The sequence below is a fragment of the Phymastichus coffea genome, unplaced genomic scaffold (genome assembly GCF_024137745.1).
Source record: "Phymastichus coffea isolate CEN01 unplaced genomic scaffold, Cenicafe_Pcof_1.1 PCOF00061, whole genome shotgun sequence".
Classification (NCBI taxonomy): Eukaryota; Metazoa; Arthropoda; class Insecta; order Hymenoptera; family Eulophidae; genus Phymastichus; species Phymastichus coffea.
Genome location: NW_026706872.1, coordinates 1,286,610 through 1,312,158, shown reverse-complemented (window position 1 = coordinate 1,312,158; position 25,549 = coordinate 1,286,610). Strand labels below are relative to the sequence as shown.

General features: G+C 36.7%; 3 protein-coding genes across 7 annotated transcripts; 2 read left to right on the top strand and 1 right to left on the bottom strand.

The window, feature by feature from the left end:
- On the bottom strand, positions 1-8,017 carry LOC131666850 (tudor and KH domain-containing protein homolog). Its single transcript, XM_058939837.1, has 9 exons — positions 7,493-8,017; positions 7,166-7,269; positions 6,693-7,092; positions 6,372-6,587; positions 6,136-6,299; positions 5,834-6,051; positions 890-1,070; positions 446-655; positions 1-353 (listed from the first exon to the last, which is right to left on the bottom strand). The coding sequence occupies exons 2-9, from the start codon at positions 7,259-7,261 to the stop codon at positions 126-128; spliced, it is 1,713 nt and encodes a 570-aa protein (XP_058795820.1). The 5' UTR covers positions 7,262-7,269; positions 7,493-8,017; the 3' UTR covers positions 1-125.
- LOC131666851 (speckle-type POZ protein-like) lies at positions 2,946-7,015 on the top strand. 2 transcript variants are annotated; one of them, XM_058939839.1, is made up of 7 exons: positions 2,946-3,400; positions 3,598-3,821; positions 4,221-4,519; positions 4,861-5,049; positions 5,267-5,408; positions 5,474-5,729; positions 6,969-7,015. In XM_058939839.1, exons 1-7 carry the CDS (start codon positions 3,384-3,386, stop codon positions 6,976-6,978), a joined length of 1,137 nt encoding a protein of 378 aa, XP_058795822.1. In that variant the 5' UTR covers positions 2,946-3,383; the 3' UTR covers positions 6,979-7,015. The 2 variants fall into 2 exon arrangements, with proteins under 2 accessions (XP_058795822.1, XP_058795821.1); XM_058939838.1 differs by lacking the exon at positions 6,969-7,015 and having other exon boundaries at positions 2,950-3,400; positions 5,474-5,891.
- A 14,784-nt stretch (positions 8,018-22,801) lies between the features above and the next one.
- Positions 22,802-24,913, top strand: LOC131666820 (glyoxylate reductase/hydroxypyruvate reductase-like). Of its 4 annotated transcripts, none has more exons than XM_058939776.1 (7): positions 23,090-23,212; positions 23,302-23,389; positions 23,501-23,622; positions 23,701-23,890; positions 23,959-24,122; positions 24,188-24,478; positions 24,612-24,912. In XM_058939776.1, exons 3-7 carry the CDS (start codon positions 23,517-23,519, stop codon positions 24,725-24,727), a joined length of 867 nt encoding a protein of 288 aa, XP_058795759.1. In that variant the 5' UTR covers positions 23,090-23,212; positions 23,302-23,389; positions 23,501-23,516; the 3' UTR covers positions 24,728-24,912. The 4 variants fall into 4 exon arrangements, with proteins under 4 accessions (XP_058795758.1, XP_058795759.1, XP_058795760.1 ...); XM_058939777.1 differs by having other exon boundaries at positions 23,120-23,212; positions 23,307-23,389; XM_058939775.1 differs by lacking the exon at positions 23,302-23,389 and having other exon boundaries at positions 22,802-23,212; positions 24,612-24,913.
- The last annotated feature ends 636 nt before the right edge of the window (positions 24,914-25,549 follow it).

Sequence of the window (25,549 nt, the reverse complement as noted above, 5' to 3'; positions counted from 1 at the left end):
TCGAAATAAAAATCGTTATAGAAATGAGCGCTCGGAATACTGTTTGCGTGAAAGTATAAAAGGACCGAGTGCAAGAATCATTCCGATAAATAATGGCACATAAAACATGCTCAAGAAAACCAGCTCTAATTAAAGTCGTATCCGTCGGACTCATCGGCCGACATTTCATCCTCGAAGCCAGCTGGAACGATGTTGCGTACTACAGATTGAGAGCTTCTCATGAAAGGATTGGCGGGTCGTGGCTTATGAGCGTTGCTCTCATTCTCGATGAAATGATACGAAGACGAAGAGCCATTTCGTTGGCTTTTGAGTGCAGTCGGTGTCGTCAGATCGATTACGTCGACGTTGCCAGACTGCAGGACAACAGACAAGAAGGTAAAGTTGAGTAGAAAACGCAATCGCGAGATCAGAAGTAATATAGAGGATGCAGTAATCGCGATGATACCTTGGACTTGGGCGTGAATGTCAAGTCAATCTGCTCGATCGAATGCTTGCCGGCATTGCCGTGGGCACTGCTACCGTTGCTCGTTAGAGAGATCACGTCCGGACTCTTGGCACATCGCGACAACGACACCGTTGAGCTGGCTGCTGACCAGGGCTCGCTTTCGGCGACTGCCAAGTCCAGCCTTATCAACTCTTTATTGATGTTGATGAGCTAAAACCGTGAGTTCGGACTGTGTATTAACGGAGACAGAGTGCTTTTTTGCGGGACCCTGTGCGACGGTTTTTCCAGACGAGCTTGCCAATGTGTGACGCCAAACTCGGCGAATCATTTCAAGCTTTCGAGCTTCCGATCTTTCCAGTTAAAAGGCAACATTGCACTGAACAGCCATATCCGTCGCGGCAATGTCGCATTTGTAAAAGAAAGCCTGGATAATTGACAACTTACTTGTTCGTCGCGTCGCTCGTAAAGCTCAATCGAGGGAATAGGCGAGCCCTCACGCCTACTCGAGCCGCAGCCAAAAGCTCGCTCCTTGTAGCCTCTTATCTTGGCGACACGTGGCTGCCATTGGCCCAGAGCACACAGCTGCGAGAACTTGTCCGTCACCTCGCTGCTCCACTCGCCACTTCTGCAGCAAAAGTATCACATCGGATTTTACCACTTCTCACTCATCTATTACTCTATGCCCCGAACATTTATTTCGTCTTGTTACATCTTTGCTTATTGGAAGTCTGACGAATTGCGACGAAAATCAAAAGTTATGATCACATAGTGTACAAGATTTTTAAAGCTTGCCGCTTGTTTATTCCATGAAAACGTGAAAACCGTTATTATTTCCATTCGGATTTCTCACATAATGTAAGTGAATCTTAGCATCAACGAATTTCGTCTTTTTTCACTTTAAGAAGATGTTTGACAGCCGATTTAAAATTCCATCACAATATCGAAATTAAGCTGATTTATTTGTATTTTAAAAACGGAAACAGGAAAATGAAGGCCTAATTAGAGCATTGATTTCATTAAAAATAATACAAAGAGCATAGAAATAGGAGTGAACTGTGATTGAAGAAACATAAGATGATCTGCAGTGCAGATCATCAACAGGATTCCAATTTGAAGCCACTTAATTGTTTAGCTTGTTTTGCGCCTGATTCAAATCTGACCAACAGAGTGAAACAGTATCTCTGGTCTCTTTTGTGTCCAATGCGATGCGCGCTGTTTGAATATGCGTGGACAGTGTATATTCGTTTAGTGTTATTTTCCACTAGTTACCAGAGGAAAGCGTTGACAAAGAGGATAAGAACGACCTGCCGATAAATATTCGTTAAGCTGGTATGGCATGTCACATGACAGGAGAGCTGCCAAAAATACGAGAGAAAAGAGAGAGAGGGGGGGGGGGGTCAGACAGACAGAGACAGAAAGTGTAACTAGGTTAAGTTGTATTTACCGCACGCGTTGTGAAAAACGTCGCTCTGTTCGCTCTGACAAAAACGCCCACAAGAAGCTGAAAATACTTTCTCAAACTAGTATCGAAGCGTGCTGTGCATGCATCAAAGATGAAAGACACAGACAAAATCTCATGAGTTTCGTCAGTGCGAAAAAATACATACATTCCTTTCAACAACCACTCTATTGATCTTCCATTAAATGTTCGTTTATAGCAAACTTTCATCTCAAAAACCGAGTTTTTAAGTAGCAGCATAGTCTTGCACTCAATGAACGTCATCAATATTCTGTCTAACGCAATCCAAGAAAACCTTGGCAAAATCGAAACGCATCGCTTCCTTGATGTTTACGCTCGCTAGCACCACGTGCGTTATATCTGGATATATAGAGAGCGCTAACAGCGCGCGAGAAGTAAAACCGATCATCGTCGTCGTCGTCACGCTAACTATACACGCAGTGTCGCTCGAACTACGCTATCGCGGAAAAGGTGAGCGTCGCGCGTATATGAAGTATGAGTGTGTGTGTGTATGTGTGTGTGTGAGAGAGAAAGAATCACAAGCGCTTTGCTACTGCTGCTGCTTCATTTTTCTTCCTTCTTAGTACGTATTTCACTTTCGTTGGACTACCCAAAATTTTGACATCACAGCTGTGATGAGCTTTGTTCTTCGTCACCAAGTTACGTCGTAATTACTGACCCCAAACCTACTTTCGACTTTCGAGTTTTTGAAGAATATGAATTTTTCGAGATAATGATCATCGACTCATTATGTAAGTTGACGGAACAAGTGCCTTGTTTATTCGAAATATTGTACACAGCTGAACGTGTGAAACCTACTCACGTTCCTTTATATATATATATATATATATATATATATATATATATATATATATATATATATATATATATATATATATATATATATATATAATATAATCAAGACGTCCGGAAAGCTTCAACAGTTCAGTTCGTGACAAAAGTGCATATTTTGCTTATTACACCGTGGAATAATCATGTCAATAACGAACGGAAACTGCCAGAGCGTCGTTAATTTTTCCTGCTGAGTGGCGCTTTATTCTCAATGCAAACCGCGGCTACGAGAATAGATTTTGCACAAGTTGGTTGCCGCTGCGGTCGAGGCACTTTCACTTGGTTGGTGTAATGCTGCGGTGGCGCGCGCCGCTAGCGCAACGTAATGACAAAGCTCTGAAGCCTGCGGCGCCAAACGAGCCACTGTAGCCGAGTCATTCATCGATTTTCATAGATTTGCCAGTGAACACGGACAATTGGCGAAGATGCAAGTTTTGGCTTTGCTATCGTTGACTGGTATGCGAGCTCGCGGTTCAATCCTCGTCCGATGCAGTTCGCCAATAGTACGGCAACGCTTTTCTTCAAAGTTTGCGCCTTCGCGCAGAGCCAGGCAGAACGATGAGCTTGCCAGAGCTCGGATCGCTGCGTTGACCTTCTGCGCTTCGCTGTCCGCGCCGATGCAGCTCGATGAGAGAGCAGCGCGGGTAAGGAAAAATCGAAAGAGGCAGCAGCGCTCGGCAGGATCAGATCCGTCCGCGCGCGCCGAGTTCCGAGTTTGTAGATCTAGGCTCGACCAGCATCTCTAAGCCGAGTAGAATCACTTTCGCGCCGCTTGAGCATTAAACTAGTCTCGATTGGTGGGTGGTTTTGAGCAAAGAGTACAAACGCAGCTGTTTCGCAGGCACGTCGCAAAGCAGCCAAGAGGCGCGACAAGAGAACAAGCGAGGATGGAACTGCTGGTGCCGACGGTGTCGCAGGTGATTTTCAAGTACGCATGGCCCATAGCCAATTACAAAAAGGTAGTGAGCAAGAAGAGCAGCATCGACAGCCCGAGTTTCGAGATCAATGTCAACGGCATACGCAGCACCTGGAATCTGTCCATTAGGTTCTGGAAAGGACCCGAAGGTATATCGCTCGCACGCACGCCTCTTTCATTCTCGAAAAATCTGCCCTGCACTCGAGCTGTAGCAGAGCGACGAGCGCGTCGGCAATGTAGCTCGGCAAAAGTGCACTTTTCTACTTTGCTCGGTTAACGGTCTGTTTGCAGAGACTCGACAATTGGGAATTCAGCACCGCGGCATAGCGTAATTTGCGGAGGACGTTCATTAGAGATTTGAGAAAGATTTGAGCGACGCGCGACGATTATTTAGAAAATTGTGTCTTTTTACTTAGATCGAGTTATTATTGACTCCTCAGCTTCATGCATCTACGGCAATGTCGTTAATTTACCGATAATCGCGACTTTCCACAAAGTCAGACTACGCATCCAATCGCAGCACAATTAATGAGAAACTTGTCTGAAAGGAAAGCGAATAAGCAATCCCGTGGTGTTGTGCCTCAACATTTTGAACTGCACGGTGGAGGAGGTCGAGCAGGCGAGGATTCGCTTCCAATTCGCGGTTTTCAACGCGGACGTCAATTACTGGGAGTATTGTCACGTGAGCCGTACAGTGCTGGAACTGCGTGCAATTCGTGACATTATATCGCTGGGTTATAGCGATTTGTCAATTGTTGATCGACACCTCAAGAAAAACGGCGAGCTATGCGTTATGGTCAAAATACAGATCGTACAAAGCGAAAGCGAAAAACATAGCTTGTCACAGGTACCTCTTTGCTTTTATTATTTTGCAAATATTATTACCAAACACTTAGACTTCGAGCACTGACAAATCTCTGAATCGCGTCGATAATAACTCATTTTTAATGTACTCGCGAATTTTTACTTTAGAGAGATTCAAAATAGAAGTGAAGAATCGATTTCGATTTCATCATTATTAATTTAGCAGTTTCGATAAATGAGAAGTAATGAATCGATACTTGACGGACAACCGACACTGATCACTGGAATTTTCATCAACTCCTAAAATACTTAATAGATCAAAGGACGCATCTCTGTCAATAACACGTTTTAAATTATTCTTTTTCAACATGTTCAATGTCGCAGGACATGGCACGACTACTGAAGCATCCTCACGTAGCAGACACAAAATTAATCTGCCAGGGTGAAAACGAGAAAGAAAATATGGTGATCCCAGTGCACAGCTGTGTCATATTAGCTCGTAGCGACGTGCTTGCGAACATGATAACGCCAATCGAACAGAAGAATGGCACGACGGAAGAAGCAACCGACAACGTATGTCTCAATAGTTTGACTGTGATCGCCGCTTTCTAATTTACCTAAAGCTAGAATCTCATTTTTTATATCCACACGGTTGCACGAGATCTTTCCATCTTTTACTAATGAGACTCATTTCATGGGATCTTGAAAACAGTGACTAATCTTCCTAAAATGTTTGCAATTTATTTGTTTGTTTGAACCATGAAAAAGATTGTTAATATTTGTTCCATAGATTAAACAAAAAATAGAGTTATTAGATCTATCGAAAGATATTATAGACGAGTTGTTACGTTATATCTATACCGATCATGTCGATAACACTGATGCCTTGGCACCTCAGCTGCTCGCACTATCTTTGAGATTTAAATTGCAAGGTAAACATCTTCGTTTTTAATAATTCCACAAAGATGTTGATTTTAACGTCATTTGTAAAATTCAGGATTGAAAGAATTGTGCGAAAGAAGCTTGACAGAAACGATAACAGCAGCCAATATAGCCACGCGATTATTACTGGCTGATGAGTTTGACTGTGACATATTGAAGAGAGCTTGTTTAGCATACTGCGAGGAGAATGCGATGAATATTACGAAGAATTTTGCTTGGAAGATGATGGAACAAGTCAATCCCGAGCTGTTTATGGAAGTTTGCGAAGCTGGAATAAGTAGCTCCAGATCAAGTAACATGGATGACAGCGAGTTGAGTAATTGATTATAAATAAGATGACTTTTGTACCGGCAAATTGCATTGTATATATGTCAAAGATATTATTAAAAAGCTTATTAGGATAGAGATTACTCACTTAGGTTTGACACCTGATAGAGAACACTCGATAGCCTGGAATCGGAGACTCAAGAAATCTGTGCGCAGTTCATAGATATTTTTACTCTCTACACTATCGCGATCACCAAAATCGAGGAAATACACGTCGTAATTGCCGTTGTCAAGGTGTGAGATGATTTCCGCGCGATACCATTTGTTATCCAAGAATTTAGCAGCAACGGTTTGTCCAATGGTTATCTATTGAAAAGAAGATAAAGTAAACTTGGCAACTAAATTTTTTAATTAAATATATAATGAATATTATATTTAATTGTTATTTACTTCTCTCAAGGCATGCACTTCTTTGTTTTCTTCATTTTCATAATATTGAAGCATATCTTGTATTAAATCATCCAATTTTGCATTTGTATCACTAATAACTTGAATATAAAACTGACTTGGATCATTCACAGAGCAAACAAAAACATCCATGTTTCCTTCATTATCTATAATAAAAAATTTTTATTTTAATAAATTGTTATTTTTGATAAAATCTTATACACTATACAATAACTTACTTTGAATATCAAATATTTCTTTTGAGTTTTCTGTACTTTTTGGGGAATCATTGGGAGTAGCAATGGGTAATGATTTAACTCTAGGAACTCTGTTGATTGAGCCTTTTTCAGTTTTGGCTTTGGACTCATTATTTTCTCGTACTCTATCTTCAATTAATAATAAGGCATTTGCAATTTGCTCCGCAGTACCTTTTATTATTACTCTTTTCTTGGTATCTGTCAAAAAATAAAATAATGAAATATTACAGAGTGAAAAAGAGAAAAGGAGCAGGGGGAAGGAGAGAGAGAATTTAATGCATACTCTCTCATTTTCATATTTACCTAAATCAGCAACATTAAATGAATTTTCAAGAATAATTTTCGCATTTGATGAATTCTGAATTTGTTTAAGCAAAACTTCCCCTTTCTCAGTCATCTTCATAATTGTTCGCTGGGGCACCCATTGTTCATAAGTTTCAATCAATGGTTGGTTGATCAATACAGCCTGAATCTTTTTTTCTGCTAATATTAAGTTCTTAGGATCTCCGGTTATAACACAGATTCGCATAGGTAAGTCAACATCATTATCTTCTATAAAGCTAATTTTTGTATTTGTAGATTCCTGTAATTCACGAATCACTGAGCCTGCACGCCCAATAACAAGAGGAACTACTTGGCGAGGAATTTGGATTTTGATTGATTTTTCTGATTTTTGTCCAGATTTAAAATTTTCCTCATCCTTCTACAATAAAATAAAATATATAAATATGAAACTATATATAATAGTTTTGAATCTGTTTAAAAATATATCTAACCTTTTTATTGATGAAATACAATAATACTACAGTAGCTCCAGTTATTGAAAAACTCACTAACAATGGAATAAGCATACGTTGAGGTAACAGTCGCATTTTATGTACTGGAAAAAGTGCAAGCGAATCAATCGTTTATAATTAAACTAAATTTTAATTTGATATAACAGTTTGAGTTATACGAGTTTAGTTTCAGGGCTAATTTAATGATGATATAATATTTGGCATTATACGATAACCTCAAAATTGAAGGACAGCGCAGCTCAGATATTCAACCGTAAGTACAGCTCGTTTAAATAAAACAAAACCAGGAAAAATAAACGAACTTACCTATTTAATAATAACCTACATAAAGCCAATAATTGAGCGTAAGATAAATACAAGCTTAAGAATTCAGTTGCGATTTCTTCATATATATCGTTGTTCTTTGAAATGCCGCATAGGTATGCCAAATGCCAACAGCCGAGATTCAAGAACGACAGCTATAGAGCGTGAACGGAATGCATGAGTAACGTATTTACATATGTATATACGTGAGTCGACTTTACATTATATAACTATAAGAACATCAGATGCGCTTCGCGCGCTTTCATTTTTCTTTTTCATTTCTTGTTTTATTGATAAATATGACAAGAATTTAATGCAAAACACTTTTTTCAAAGCTGGATTTTTCAATTATGTTTACAAAACATTGATCATAGTGTAAAACGTGTATTAATAAAAGAGTATGTCTAGGCGGTGAGATGCATCTTCGCATGCGAAAATGTACCTTCGCTAATGATTTTTTCTTGTTTACTTATCACGCATGAAAGCTAGAAAATGACTTTATTAATACTGAGACTATTTGCGATAATTTATCATCATTTTTATTTATTAAAAATTGTTTGTGATTTTGGATATCTTCAGATAATAATTTTATGCCATGTTTGTCTGAAAATTCTGTTTGTATTGATGTTATGGTCACTTTAATTTGATTAATTACTGTATATTTGCAATCAGTGCAGGATCTATAATTTTTCTATTTTCTTTTTGTACTTAAAAAAATCCCTGCAATGACAAGCAAATGAAATGTAAAAAAAATTTAATAATAAGTTTATAATTAAAAACGCATTTTTGCAACAAATTGTTTTTACGAATAACTTTGCAGGCGAAATAATTCTCAACGAGTAATTTGGCGTTAATCCTTGATATTATGCAAAACTAGGTTAAAATAATAAAATGTATGATTTTGATGATTATTTACCTGAGACTGTGAAAGACCTTCATGTTTTACATTTAAAGAAACAATTTACAACCGCTGATAATCTGTTGTTAAGGCATATATGATAAAAAAAAATGATGTAGCAAAAGAAGAAACTTAAATAATTTGTTTAGAATCCATTACTTGCAATTTTTAATAGTACATTCTATTATTATTATTGTAACATTCTATTATCAGTAAGCCGAACATTCAAACAATCTTGTATTTAGTGATGGTAACGTTGCTTGCTTAATAGCATTTATTCAACATATTTCTAAAATATCATCAAAAAAGTGTCTAAGACATAATGCAGTGGCGAATATTTATCAATCGTCATAGGCGTCAAAAAAATAATTTTTTAATAATACAGTTAGAACTTGGAAATTTAAACTATTATGCTTCGAGTACAACACTCTTAATTCAAATATAAAAATCTTGTCACTGTTATGTCCGTAATGAAATTAGAATTAAAACCAGCACAAACAGCAACGCGATGCATTACTGGGGTTTTATTGAGATGCATAAGTCCGGTTGCACAGTAGCAACTGCACATTGGGCAGTTGCAGTATAGAGCCTTTGCACAATCGGATACATTTATATCCATAGCACCCTAATTCTAATCCTAATCCCTATCCTAATAATAAATTATTATTTGCAGGCTAACAAATTATATTTTCCGCTTGCGAAAACTGAAAGTCGGCAACGCACTAATCATCGCCTGTTTCTACTCATTTTTCGACTGCAAAACACCACGTGGCTTATCGCTCGGCGTTACGAAAAAGGGCACTTACTTTTGCACGCGAAGAGGTTCCACTCATACGCGAAACCAAACGGAAAATTTTTTTCGACACTCCGTGCGGAAAGTGCGTTTTTCCCGCACGCTCGGTAAAAAACGTGCGTTGAAAATCGCACTTTCCACACGGCGTATCAAAAAATACGGTACGGCACATGTTCGGGAAAGAGTTTCTCGTCTCGTGTACCTTTCCACCCTCGCTTCGCTCCCGGGTGTAAATGTCACACGAGACAAGACTCTACTTTCCCGCACTTGTATCGTAGTGTACTATTTCACGCTTGATAAGAGTTTACCGGCTTTTGCGCGCGACAAGTAAACAAGAAAAGATCAATGGCGAAGGTACTCACCCTCTAGACAGAATCTTAATAAAACAATTCCGCGTATTCAAAATTCATGATTTATCATATCGAAAACTGCTATAAACAATTTAATAAAATGCTTCAACATGACATCCATCCCTTTTTTATAAGGGGAATAAAATAACAGCATATCACGTGACTATATCTCAGCCATTCAGATCACGAATAAAATGCTTTAACATGTCATCCATTACTTTTTTATAAGGGGATGAGGAGAGGAGGATATACGCATGCGATGACATAATATTTGTACATATAAAAACAAGAAAGATACAAGCGTCCAATCATGCACACATTTAATAGGCTTTGCCTATTGCGAAATATTGTTTCTCTCGATTTCATATTGCATTGGATTACTTATAGTCTTTATTCCAATTTTGCAAACTTAATAATTAATTACTGACACTATCTATGTTTGTTATCACTTTGTTAAAAGATTTATAAAATAAGTACCTTATACCGCCTACTTATAAAATTCAAGATGATACGCGAGCGCGACGCCTGAGCGACTGACAACTGTTTTTTCACTCGCATAAAAGAAAAAGAGGCTCGTTAATCTCAATAGTATAGAAATACAGTACGGCATTCAAATAATTGCTTTTTAAAACAGTCGACAATTAATTATGCAATCGCACTAAATTATATCCTTTTCTGTTATTTAATACACGGACGTTTTTGAATAATACTCATGTTTTTTTAATTGATATTTTAATATAAAAAACATTAATCAAGATTAGCTTTCGAAATTACTATTTGATAGATTTAAAAAGTGTTTTACGTTTCTTGTTGCGATGAAGAAGTACAAGCTGGTTCACTGCTAGATTTTCACAAACAAGTATGTCAATTACCTCGAGTCTGTTAGAAATTCTAAAACTGTCCAGTATATATATATATGAATATAATATGCGCAGCATATTATACACAATTAACGTTCAGATTTCATTGCGGTAAATCAATTATTATTGTATTATATGTACATATTTATTTTCGCTATGCATAAAAATGAAAACTAGCCAAAGTTGAAAAAACTATTTGACTGCACGCGAGCAATGGGCTTGCAACGGCTATAAATAGTTGCAATCTCTGTGAATCGGATAAATAAATGCTTGGCGCACGGAAAAGTAAAGTATAGGAATTGATATAGACGAGCTATCGAGAGAGCGAACGCCTCTTGCAACTGTTGATATTACCCTAGTAAAGACTTTAGTTTCCAACTTATATTGCACGTTGTACGACGCGTGCATATAGTGCGCGCATACTCCAACGGCAAATATTTATGTATAAAGAGAGCCGTGGTAAGCGCGACGCGTATTATATACCTACTTTTTCTCTCCGCGTCGTGACTATATAACTAGAAGTATCGCATAATGTGCATGTGAGCGCGACTCTCTCCAAAAGGCACAGCTCCACTCTAGCTTGCTACCCTGATACTTGTTGCGTACTCGGATGATGATTCGTGGCTATTAGTCTGGGAGCAAATATTTCCAAACAAATAAAATATGTATTCTTATGTATTTTGACCCGCTGAATCCTAATATTACGGTTAGTTTTTCAGAAAAATGGTACATTTTATTTAAATTGCAAATGTTTAAACAAATTATAAACCTATTAGGTTTTTCCATCTCGACAAATTTTGTTTTTAGATCATTTGGCTGATTTTAAAAGGATAAGGTTTCACATCATTTATTTAAAAAATGCATGTTATTTCAAGCTAACAATGTTTTAAAAAGAAAAATATGATGTATTTTACTAAGCTTGCATGTTAATAACTTTTTAACTTTAGAATATTTTTGGAAAAATAAAAAACCTACTTATTCTTCAATGATATAATTAATGTATCGGTCAATAAATCTGTCCGATATACTTTATTTAAAACTCATATTCATTTAATTTTACATTACATAATACGTTCCACCTACCTTTGGTCGTTTTATTATGTTTTTATAGTTACACTTTTATAGTTATTCTCCTTAATATAATTCCTTTATCGTTGATTTCTTAGTTACGCGTCCTATTTCTAAATTCGAAGAATATTTTATCGCATGTAAAATTTAACTTGGAGGGATTGCGCTCAGAAGTACCTTTCTATCATCCTAACAATTCTTTCTAAGATTATGAAGAATTACTACATTTCTCCGTAAATATGTGATTGTCTACTTTAGTAATTACTAATTGGTAGTTCAACAGTCACTTTTATGGAAAATCAACAATAATTACAGAGGTTATACAAATAAATAGCCTCGCATAGAGAAATAAAATGCAGCAACATCGATTTCTACTGCTGCTGCTGTACAATGACAGCAAGAAGCGGTGAATGTTCTCTTCCTCGAGATCACGTTGCACGTAATATCCTATACACTTTATGCCTTCGTGTTACAATTTTTCGAAGTAAAATAAAAGAAAACAATGTGGTTCTCTTCACTTATAGCGTGGCCTGCAATCGTCATTCCAAAAATTAACTTTGCTTACAAGAAATGTAAACAAAATTAATTTTCTAACTAACTTTTCTATATTTTTTCTTTATTACAGATTTATACGTTCAAATCTACGAATATATGCGTTCAAATCTGAGTAAAGCTCAGAAAATGTTGATAATTATTATAACTAGCACGCATATCAGTTTTTACCATTATAATGCGTTCAATATATCCGAGTCAAACTCAGTCAATTGACAGGCTAGCATAAATGCACGCATCAAGAAAGCTTGTGATTGCCGAGTTCATCAGACACTGATCAGTCGGATTTATCTTGGACGTCAACGAGTCATTCATCACGTCCCACTCACCATCGAGTACTGCCATGTGATCAACCACTTCATCCTACTGTATCATTGCCTTCTGCCGCCCCTGCTACTATATGGATGTCGGGTTATACATTTTTAAATTTTGAGTTATGTTATATCATTCAAATTAAGATCTCAAAAATATCTCAAAATTTTCTAAGGTTACAAGGACAAATAATGATATTACTGGATTCAACACATTTTGATTTATAAAATTAGTTATAGGTGATCCTTTGAACTTTCCGCACTGGATTCCCCATAAAAATAACGTATAACAAGTAAATTTCTATCACAAGAAAAATTTACATGATTTTTACTTTGATACAAAAACGTGAAACATTTTTTAATGAAATCCTAAAACAGCAATATAAAGAAGTAAAAATAATCTAAAAATGCCAACGACTACTAATTCATGTAAATGGAAAATGATATTGGCACCAAGGTAAACATTTATCGTTCTATAACTTATAAAATATATTGTAACAAAATGATCTAAATACCGAAAATAAAATTTTTTCCTACTTCCTCCTTCATACATTTCAAGAAATATGAACTAATAGGTGAGCTGGTAGAAAATAATCATAAGTCTAAATTCGTATTAGTGAATTTTTGAAATCGATTGTTAATATGTTATAATACATAGATGAACCAAAGTTTTTTTAAATTCTAATAATTTCCACTAATCTGCTATTATACTTCAAATATATACGTACTTGACGGACCCGTGGAATCAAAAAATTAGTTCTAAAGTCATAATTATAATTACTTGAAGTTTGATTTCTTTATTATTTTTTTGAACAAGGTGCCCTTTAAGTAAGTGCATATAGTTTATTTGAGGCTTAGAAGACGTAGAAGAAGCTATTAGAATTTTAGACTGATGATACACAGACCGACACTTCTCAGATCTAGAGACCTGATCAGGTTTTTCCGAAGGGATTTGGTACGCTGAATCCGAATCTTAACTCAGAATTGCTCCATTAACCTCAGTTTTTGAGATATCCTAACCTAAAAGCGTTAAAAAAACGCTTTTTGCTATTTTTCAACCCCTGTAATTGTGTGGAAAAAAAGTTTTTTTTCAACTTTGATAACGGCATCTTAAAGAGCAATTCTTGCCCTTCAAAAAGCTTTTCGAATTTTTTTCAATATCATTTTTTCCGACAGAAATGATACATTGAAGTACAATAAATTTGTAGTTTTGCAAATGTCGTTTTAATAGTCTGTAATTATCGCCCTAAAGAGTATGGTATCTATGGGTTTAGGAAATTGGGTTGTAGTGCTCCAAAGTGTTATAGTGTTGTAGGTTACAGATTATGTTGGTTAAAGAAATTTGGCTATGGCAGTCTTGAGCTGTAGTTTACCGAGTTATAAAGTGCAAGGATTTGGAAAATTAGGGAGTAGTTCATTAAGGGATGCATCTTTGAAACTTTCTACGCTTATTTTAAATCAAGCGTATTCTAATAGATATGCTATTTACCACTATTATCTTTCAGCGAAACTTTTCTCCTCTTAAATGACATTTGCGAAAATGCAAATTAATTATACTTCAATGTCATCTCTGCCGGAAAAAATAATATTGAAAAAAAATGAGGAGTGCATTTTGAAGGGCAAGAGTTGTTCTTTATGGTGTCGTCATTCAAGTTGTAAAAAAATTTTTTTTTACAAAGTTGTACGGGTTGTGTTTTGCTTTTAGGTTAGATATGTCGAAAACTGAGAGTGATGGAGCAAATTTGAGTTTGGATCCCTTCAGAAATACCTAATCTGGTATCTGGATCTGGATTTCTTTTGCTAATAAATATATAATATTGCTAATAAATAAGTAATTCATATTATTACTTGTACGTGATTGCAATACGTGTAAAAATTTAATATTACAGTTATAAGTATTGTTCAAATATACTCACATGGCAGCTTTGATTTAATTAACAACTTGCATTGTATTTATTCTTCTAATTTTTTTTCTAACAAGAACAAAATATCAACACTCTATTCTAACTTTCACACAACGACATATCATTTTCCAGAAAATACATATTTTAGAATAGCAACTTTTTTTATCAATCGGCGACGAGAAAGTATCTACTTTCTTCTGTACTAATAAATCATTCTGAATATCATATACCCATATAAATATGACTCTAAATTATTGATATTTAGATGAATATGATAAGCAGTTAACCTACGGATATATCACATGGAAAGCTCGTCAACTGGTAAGTTACTGATAACGCAGTAATAACGTAAATGCTAAGCTTGTTAAATATATAACAGCCACTATCTATTTCATAAACTTCTATTTGATGTGAATCCGTCATTTCTATGCAATAGTTTGTTTAACGTGTTTTCGAGGATCCTATAGTATATAATAATTGAATAAATTTATAAATTCCGGTGAAAAAATTAAAAAAAAAACAATAAACATGTAGTTGATAGCTTACCTCGCCCGAAATAACGGAGACACAATTCTAGTTTGGATTGTGAGTGCCCGTTTTGGTTGTGTAGTCTGCTACGATCAGTAAGATGATGAGTATCTACAATTACTTGATATTTTTTAAGCCCATTTTTATTGGAAATTTATTGATAGGTGAATTTCTAACTTTAGTATCACTACAAATCGCATCTACAATTTCTATAAGTATTTGACGTTTAAAAATTAATTATATTTATAATAAAATAATATTTAAGATAAAAAGGAATTTTATCTGTAATTCGCGTGTGACTGAATCAAATTAATATTTATTGTATTGTTTAATGATATTTTTCGAAAAACGGTGTGCAACATAGTAACAAAGCGTCCGCGAGCGCGGTTTCACCCCGTAACCATAAAAAAGTGTATCTCTGACCAGCAATCACAAAACATATCGTGTTATAGGGTAAGCGTTAAAGAATAAATAGGTTCGTTATTTGTCCGAAAATTTTGAATAGTTAAAAAGTTATTAACATGCAAACTTGGCGAAAAACGTCAAATCTTTTACTTAATTAAGCATTCACAGCTTTTGAAATACAGGTATTTTTCAAAAAAATGGCAAGAGCTTGTCTTCAAAAAATCAGGCAAAAAAAAAAAATAAATAAGCTAAATTGAAAAATCTGCCGGGATATAAAAATCCAGTTATTCATAATTTATTCAAACAATAAAGTAGCGATTTAAACAAACGTATGATTTTCCGAAAAATGTGGGCGACGTTTAGGGTTCAGCGGGTCATTTAATTTCCTTGGATATATTAGTTTAGACGGTGACCAAGCTAGTTTCCGAATGAGATATACATACTTTTATCTCCTGCGCTACGGATTGCCTGCGTGCTGTTTCCTCAAAATGCTTGCAACGATATAACTTACTGACATACTTCATCTCCATTCGTGCCGAGGTGAAACTCAAATACTTTTTAGATTGCCGTTGGCCGTAACTATACAGAATCAAGTTTTTCCAAATATTTGAGTACAATATTGCCTCGATTAGGGCTCACCTCATAGCTGGATACGATCAAGAGTGATTGATGCTTCATTCGTTTACGAGTGCTTCGACTTACGACTTTATCAGAGTTCAGTTAGTAAAATTATTAGTCAAGCGTCAGTCAAGAGTCTACGACTAAAGCGTGCTCAATACTCGAACGATTGAACAAGTACAATATAGGAATAGGATGGTGAAGAAAAATACTCGAGTCGAGCATAAAACATCTAATTTATTTTACACATGTGCGAAAAGTGGATATGAAAGTGAATATACAGGTAGAGTGCGAGTTCATGTCGTCGGTCTCGACTGCGAATTACTAATAATTGCTACTTTTAAAACAAAGTATATATAGAAGGATGCAGCGTGGCTAACTCTTCTTATATATATGAGCACGGATCATAGCCTGGGAGCGAAGTCGCAGTTTCAAGTTTTCGACAATATCACAAAACGTGGCGGTAGAACGGATCTTAGTAGCTAAAATTGACTCAAAATTCTTAGATCTTGCTCGTTCATGTAACTAATTATCTTGTTGACGACAAGCCTATTGCTGCATAAATATTTGATTCTGCAGAGGTTGGGGATGGCCTGATCTTGCAATTCGATCATACTAACAGCCTTGCGAAGCAGATTCCGAAGACTGATCGAATAGCTGCTTTGTCTCGAAAGTTGTTTAATGGCACTCAGCAGTTTCGAAGTTAATTTTCGGTTTCGCGCCAGACGCACGACCTTCTCATCGCTGTCGGCTAGACACTTAAAAAATATCCCAACCAAGGGCGGATCTACGAGTCTCCTAATCTGGCGCAGTTGTCGTCGGCAATGCATCAAGTGATACCTGAGAGGCAGGCAAGAGTTGATCTTGGCGAGCGTGAGCTCAGTGACAGTGGCCGTGCCTCGCGACTCGGACAGCGCCAAGTAAGCCACGATCGGGAGGACAGCGGCCAGCCACGCCGGCGACCAGGAGGCCACCGCGCCGGACGCCTCGTCGCGCTTCGAGCCGGTATCGAAGACGGTCCTCCGATGACCAGCCACGAACTGAATGTCCGCGCCGTGTCGCAGCAGCAGCTCGATGCACTGGGCAGCATTTCCGCTGGCGTCCGCTTCTCCGAGGGAGCTCAGAACACTGAACAGCGGCGTGGCGCCGCCGTCGCCGCTGGCGTTGGCGTTGGCGCCGCGGCGCAGCAGGTACTGGACGTTCCGCGGGATTGCCCGCTCCGCGGCAAGGTGCACGGAGCTTCGCCCGAAATGGTCGAACGCGTCCAGCTGCAGCTGCAGCTCCCTGCCAGCCAGCTGCTCGACGACTCCGTCGCTCCGGTTTTGCAGGAGGTAGTGTAGTGGCGTCTGCCCGAGAGCGTCCCTCACGCCGAGGTCCGGCATGTACCGCAACACCTCGCGAACGACGGGCGCGGTGCCGCGGGTCAACAGGGTGTGCACCTGTATCTTGCCGTGAGCGGTGCGGCCCACCAGGCAAGCGCCTCGACACAGCAGTAGTCGCAGCACGCGCAAGTCCTCGCCGGTGGACCTGGCGACGGGGTACAGCATCAGCGCCGTCTCGCTCGTCTTGTTGGTCATGTTGACGTCGACACCGCGCTCGATCAACAGCTCGGCGATCTCCCAGATGGAAAATTGCACGGCCACGTGCAGCACCGTGTTGCCGGTGTAGATGCAGCCGCTCGTCGCGGAAGCGCCGCGATCCAGCATGTGCTTGAATATCGAGCTGTTTTGCAGCAAGGCCACGCAGTAGAGTGGGCAATTGAAGCGCATCAGCTCCTTCGTCGCAATCCGAAGGTCCACCCGATTCCTGATTTTGACCTGTTCGAAGAACATCTTGACGATGTTCAGTGGCATTTTCACGGCGAAGCGAAATATGATCGACTGAAACGGTCTTTTGACGTTCGTGTAATGGCAACCGCAAATATGGGCGTTAATCTTGAGCATAGTCACAACTGACTTGACGTGTCCCCGCTTGATGGCTGTCATGAGTTGCGTGACTCCTTGCTTGTCTTGCGCGTCAACGTTTGCACCCTGCGCGCTCAGATGATCTATCGCAGTCAGGTTTTCATGCTCGGCTGCCAAGTGAAGTACTGTCTTGCCGCACAGATCCATCAAGTTACATGGACTCATAGTCTCAAACATATCTATTATTTCGTCATACTTGTTCAGCCTCAAAAGCGACGTCAGTTTGTTATTCGAGTATGCTTTGTCACTTTTCCGTGTCAGCTGAAATAAATGAGTGTGTCATTTAAACGCGTCCATTGAATTATTCAGCTTTCGTTACAGTTATAGTGCAGACGACCGATTAGTAGCAACCTATTCTCATTGATACCAATTGATGACATTCTATTCCAACATGCTTTACCATTCTCGTTTTCATTATGCATCAGATGGCTAATTGTGAGTAGTCAACAGAGCGAAAGAGTTGAACATTTGGCAAAGATGCCTCGATGTCTCAACGGCACAGCAGGCGACAGAATGTGCTTGGACCTTATACAGGTTCGAAAGGTCAGTTAATCTGCGTCTGTGCCCAAGGGTCTAAGCTGCATTTTTATTGAATTGTATTTTACGCTGAATGAACTTTTTAAAATAAATAAGTTGGTAGATTTTTTTATGCTAATTAATTTAAAGAATCTACTGTTAAATCAAGACTTTACTTATCGCAGATATAATATTTACACCGAGCCAGCTTCGCATTTCTTTTAGCGACTGCATTATAGACGCGGACACAGACGCAGACGCCAACGCAGACGCCGACGCAGACGCCAACGCGAACACAAACACATAGCACCGGGGCATATTTAACAAAAGATAAACTCTCTCCATCACTTAGCTATTTCAAGGAGATTCGTACCTTTGCCACCAAATATATTTTACGCATTCATTAGTCAACTATGAAAATTTAATTGTTTTTCAATTTCTGGTTATAAACAATATAAACAATATATACAACCTAACATATTTCAAAACTGAAACACTTGTCTAAAACAAAACTATTAATTTATCTTTCTTACCAGCATAGTCGTTCAACTTTGAAACAGCCTTTAAAGATCTTGTAAGATGCAATTTTTTGCCTTTTCGTCTACGCTTACTGTGTTGTCTTGAGCAAATTTTTCGTGGCGTGCCGACTATCTTCGACTATTCGCTATGAAGATACTTTGCATTGAAAATCTTCAAGTCGTTCTCGAAAATTCAAATCGCTGAGTAGCGAGTACCACATAAAAATTCTATTTAACTCGAAATTTAGTCTTGGTCAACACACACACACACACACACACATGCGCGCGCGCTCATATAAGTTTGAACGCCTAACCGGAAAACAGCAAGAAGAAATGCACTGTCTCAGAGAACACGCTGTAGGTACTGTGATCTTTTCAGTCTGACGACAATTTCGAATCTGCTTTTCGCACATTTTCCATGGCGCACTGATTTTTGGTGAGCGGCAAATAGTCAAAAAGAGTGGGGGAGCAGAGTAAGAGAGGGAGAGGGAACGCTACCCAACGAAAAAGCAATAGAGTAAAAGAGACAGACAGGCAAACAGAGCAATGGGTCTTCCGCAACTGTATGAAGTCGTCAGAATATTGCTAATTATGATCTCTAGAATATTCATTTTAGATCAAATTGAATTTTTTCCTAGACAAATTCTACCTATAACATAATTTTATCCTAAAATACTAATTACAATTAATTATATTTCTTTACTATTGGACCGGACGGAGGGGAGGGGGGCACGCCGTTAGACGCGTCAAATGCACAGCAGAAGTAAAATGTCGGTTAATATTAAAGGAAATACCCGTAGCAAAGAAACACATTCTTATACTTATTAGTTTGTATCTAACAAATCAAAAAGTACAAGAAGAGAAAAAATTGTGCAGAGTAAATCGATACTCTAAATTTCACGCTTCGGCTTATTTAGAGCGATACTTTTGCAACTCTATTCAAAAATTTTCACTTTCAGCAATATAATTGTCATTTTTTTACTTTTATATTTCCGCTCAATAACATTTACCACCCTGTTGACTGAAAACTTAAAGCTTTCAGTCTTCATATCTCGACTTAGAGTCGTCGTAAAAACCCAACGAGTACTTATTTTGTAGAATTTTGCAATATTTATCAAGTGGCGTAAGCTACATGTCTGTATTTTATTTTTTTTTCAAAAGCTACGTCATAAGTAAGAAACAAAATTTTATTTTTTATTACTAACTTTAGTGAAATTTATTTTGGAGGGAAGTGATGGGGATTAAAATCTATCTGTACCGTTTATAAGTTTATCCAAATAATTGTCCTAAAGCCTACAAAATCATGTCCAAACATTTTTTTTTTATGATTTTTATAAGCTATATCGTGTTTTATTAAAAAATACATATTACGAATCAAATCGTTATATTTCGAAAAACATACTCTTTAAAAAAAATTTAAAGAGAAAAATTGTTACTTTTTGGTCAAAAAACTATGGATAAACTTGTAAAATGATATAAAAAACTTGTTTTTTCACGTATTTCGTTTGGAATTTTTTACTTTTCTTTAAAACATTGAAAACTTAATTATTAAGATAAATTAGTCTTTCGTGTGGTTTTTTGATATTACGTAAGGACGTATCTTCAACTTGCGGCTCTGAATTTCAAAGGCGCTGTTTTCTTTCTTTGTTAACTCGACAACTAGTGTAGAACTATTTAGGTGGCAGCAGAATCTATTTTGAACAATTCTGGAAAAGGACAATAAATTTGACGGTTAAGTTTCGTAGTGATTTCATTCATGTAGAACAAAACACAAATGTCTTCAACTGTATCGATAAGGATATCTTGGTCCTTTTCGGGTATAAACTATTGGTTATAATTTTCGAGAAAGATTAACTATTTCTTTTAGTTCTTTGGGTTTTTATGTAGACTTGTGAAACAGGTGGAACTTGTAACTTTGTACCTGTTTTAAGTTTTGGGTTAATTTAAGACATTTTGTTTATTTATAACTTTTGAACTTATTCTCAGAGACAGCTTGTATTATAATTATTATGTATTGTAATTAGTACTTACAGTGGCAGAGCTGCGCACTGTTTTTGAGTGTACATTATTCACGGAGAAACTTAAATATGTTTGAATCGCGTGACTATTTAACTTGTACTGATGCAGTGCTTTTGTTTCCCTTTCCACCAATATCACATTGTAAAGTTGTTCACATATAAAACATTTCGTATCATAATAATCGATAATCGAACGATCCAGTTGTTTTAATATTTTCATGCTTTGCTGTACGATATCTGTTTAACTTTCATAGCTGCTTGCGCAATACTACAAAGTAGGCTAAATTGCAATTTACAAATTCATCCATACTAGTAAGTTTTTATCATCCTGAGTTCTGTGTTGAAGAAATATTTTATCATGATAATCTGTTAATTTATATATTTTGTGGTTAACTTTGTTTATTTAAAGGTAAACTTTCACATAGAGCAAAATTCAATGTAAAGCAAAATACTGAGGTATCAGTTGGTCATTATTTTGAGGTTAGTATGATTAAAGTCATCAATTTATATGAAATTCATGCTGATTATATTGATGCACTTTTCAAACAATTAATTATCTACGGAAATCTACGGTAATCTTTCATATGCGTACACAACATATACCTATATATAATAGCTCACAATAGCTGATCCTGTGACCATCTTTCTTTGCTTTCTCATCTATTAATTATTTTTTTTTAATCATAAGAGCTTTCTTTTGATAGGAAAATAAATGAGAAAAAATGAATCTGGCAATAAATATTAAATATTTTTAATTTTTCGAGGCTTATTGATACTTTTTACAATAACTAATGAACGAAAATAATCGCGCGATGGCTCAAATTGTAGCTTTTTCAATTCTCTGCAACTTTTATCCGAAACGTTTTCATCTAAAATGCTTACCATGACTTATAGGCGTGAAAAACCTGTTTTTGCCAACTATAAACCTTTACAAAAAACATAGAAAGATTTGCACAAGAGTCCAATAGATAGAAAATATGTTGACATATCGTGCAATAAATAGTTTGCACGATAAATTGGTTTTATTATTATCAGTACCGACTCTGAGTAGTGCAGATATAAAAAGAAATCTGTACTGTCACATCTACACGTGAAAAATGCAGGTCTTGGATAGTCATGTGTATAAGTGGAAGTATATAAATTTATGTGTTAAAGTCAGAAAGAAGTGCCTGGACAAGTCTTTGCCGGTGCAAGACCGCGAGTGCTGGTCATAACATGAATAACATCGTAACATGTTGAATGACAATTGTTCATGTGAATAATAATCAGGTAACTCTGGTGAGAGCTTTGAGAAATGGAAGAATTTTGGCTGCTAGACTTGATATGAATGATATGGTGAGCGCTTATTGAGTTTGCGTAAGAACTACCTTTTGCGGTCGCTATTCCAACAGATCAAATAACTTTTACAAAAGAAATCTCTTCTATCTGCAGTACTCGTGCCTTGTGAGTAGTGCGTAGTGCCACAATCGAAACTCGAGCTGACATAGCCATGTACAGCAACTGTTCCAAGATATACTTGCTTGTCGGCTTTCAAAGTAAAGCTTCACTGTAACAATTATGAATACAGATCAAAACAAGAGACATTTTTTTATTTTTTCCAATTCAAATGAATAAAAGGCAGTACAATTGTTCACGTCATTGACGAAAAATTTATTATAATGATTGCCGAACGGTGCAATAACTATATACTGGGCAAAATATACAAGCCAATTCTGATACATCGATGATACATTGGAAAAGATTTACATCAAGAGTTATGCATCAAAGGAAGCAATCGAATATGCGAATATGCATTTCACCGTACATTGAAATGCACCAAGTTGTAAAATGTATAGTCAGCTCATAATGAGCAGCGAAGCATGAACGAGAAGAAGTAGTACTCGCTATATTATCTGACATCGGTTTGTTAAGAGATATCCAAATGCGTACACAGAGCAGATACCAATTATATTGAGTTCGTGAAATACAATCATGAACGTGATTAGACTTTCAAACAACTGCCTGATTAAAAGGCTTTTCAAACTTTCAAGAGAACTCAAACGCACGAGACTACTGCGGAAAGAACAAGAATGAAATGAGATTATAATTGTCATGGAAACAAAATATTTTGGTCAAAAATGCAGGCAGCTTTGTGTTCTCACCTCACGATAAATATATGTTTGATAAGCTGCGGTTCTCTTCTATCAGTTAAGTCAGATAAATTATTATTAGTATAGTTAGTTCAGTGATATATCGCGCCTGCGCCTGAGCGATGTTGTACATGCATAGATTATATAAAGTGGCAGTTCCATTGTGTGTGACGGTGTTACGTGTAAAGTTTCGAAACGAGCGTTAAAAATGGCATCGTTTGGCGCGAGACCACGAGTTTTGGTCACACATAATGACCTGCCGCAGGATGCTCTGGATTTACTGAAGGCAAAGTACGTTCAATTTTATGCTTAACGCCGATAAATACTTTATTTTTGTGTTACATTTTCTTTTTTCTCAATAAACATGTAATGTTCGCAAGTTAAGTATGAAACTCCACACTAAACAATACAACGACATAGAGCGAATTATTTCTGATCATTCGTTATCTGTAGTTGCTCACGTCAAAGGTAATTTATATTGACATTTCCAGTCATTTAGAACAACATAATATATTGCACAATTATTAAACTATTAAGTAAGTCCTTCAACGCGACGTAAAGCATCGATTTAATTTTCAGGTGTAATGTTACAGTAATGGATTCTATAAAGCCAAAAACAGCAGAAATATTAAAGTTACTCCCTGAATATGATGCACTTTTGGGAAAGACTAATATCGATGCCCAATTCCTAGATGCTGCGGGTGGTTATTTTATCTGAAAAATAATTTATTAGAAAGGTTTATAGTTTGATACTGCACAAACAAAATTTTTTCGTATAGGGAGCAAGCTAAAAATAATCTCAACTCCATCCGCTGGTTTTGATCATTTGGATGTGGCCGAAATAAAAAAACGAGGTATCAAAGTGGGAAATGCTTCGCAAGTGTTGTCTGCTGCAGTTGCGGAAGTGGCCGTGTTTTTGTTGCTTGGCGCGACAAGACGAGCGCACGAAGGACGACAACAACTCGAAAAGTAAAATTTTATATTGCTCAAGTGTTTCCATCTAGAATTACTATGTAAAATGTTTTATTTTGCTTTAGAGGTATAGTAGGATCTGGATTCCAATGGATGCTCGGTCACGACTTGAGAAATAAAACCGTTGGAATCGTCGGTTTAGGAAACATAGGTGTAGAAATTGTCAAAAGACTGAAGCCTTTTGAAATCAACAAATTTGTTTACACCGGTCATTCTAGAAAGAAGATTGGTAATTATCAGACTTGCACACAATTTTGGCTTTAGAATAGTTTATAAAAATTGTTTGGCTCCTAGGAGATGAGTTGAATGCGGAATTTGTTTCTTTCGACAAGCTGCTCGAACGGAGCGACTTCGTCGTCAATTGCGTGCCTCTGAATGCAAAAACCGAGAAATTGTTTGGCGACATTGCTTTCAACAAAATGAAAAAGAGCGCCGTTTTCGTCAATATCGGTCGCGGCAAGACCGTCGATACAGAAGCTTTGGTTAGAGCTTTGAACAATCGAACAATTTTTGCTGCTGGACTTGATGTTACCGAACCAGAACCACTGCCCATCGGTCACGAATTAATGAAACTTTCGAATGCTCGTGAGTACTATTTAATTTAACCTCTTACACTGAAAAAACGTACGTTTTGTCAATAGTATTTACGAAAATAAAGTTTGGTCACCGTGAAAAGTGAGAGAGGCAAATAAGATCAAAATCAACGTTTCATTTTCAGTGGTCATTCCGCACATGGGTAGTGCAACCATCGAGACCCGAACTGACATGGCAATAGCAGCTGTTCAAAATATACTTAACGGCTTTGAGAGCAAACCTTTGCTATACGAACTGTGATTGTAAAATAATTCAATTTCTGTAAGGTCTATCTACTGAGTAATGTATTATTTTTCTTGGCAAACTGATAAATGTTATAACGTAAATTATATAAATAATATGCAAATGTTATAATACTAAATCCATATTTTCTTTTAAAAGAAAGATGAAAACTCGTGTTTTTTCTTGATTTCATGTCCCATCATGCAAATATTTAAACGTTTTTCCAGAAAAAATATTTTACGAATTATGACTAAGCTTAATGTTAATGGTTGACTAAAAATTAATGTTGTAAAAATAAATACAAGTGCTATATACTAACGCATTACTTTCAAACTAGATTATTATTCAATAAATAAATGAATACCCAATTTTGAAAGAGAAAAATGGCACATAATTTGTGTTTACTTCTTGTTGGCTGCGTCATATGCGATGCAAGAAAAGTTATAATACATAGAGAAAGAAACAAAATATACTGTGAAAGAAATTGATGCTGGAATAGAGACATACAATTTAGAGTATATATTGATTGATGAAAATAGCATAAAAGTTCAGCACTACATTGCTTGTACGTGTACAGTCTGCTTATAACAACCAGTCAAACATAAATGAAAAGAAGTCGCTTGCGTAGTTATTATCACACGTAAGTTTATTAAAGTGCTGAATACATTTTAGTGCATTTTCTTTTGGCGATGCAGTTAATCTCTTATGAAATATTCCAGGCTATTTGGTACAAAAAATTTATCTACAATGAACGATTTATAAAACAATTAAATAAACACTATATAACACCGTCTACTCATGTATGATATTCCATTTCTAGCTAATTAATTTTATTAAGAA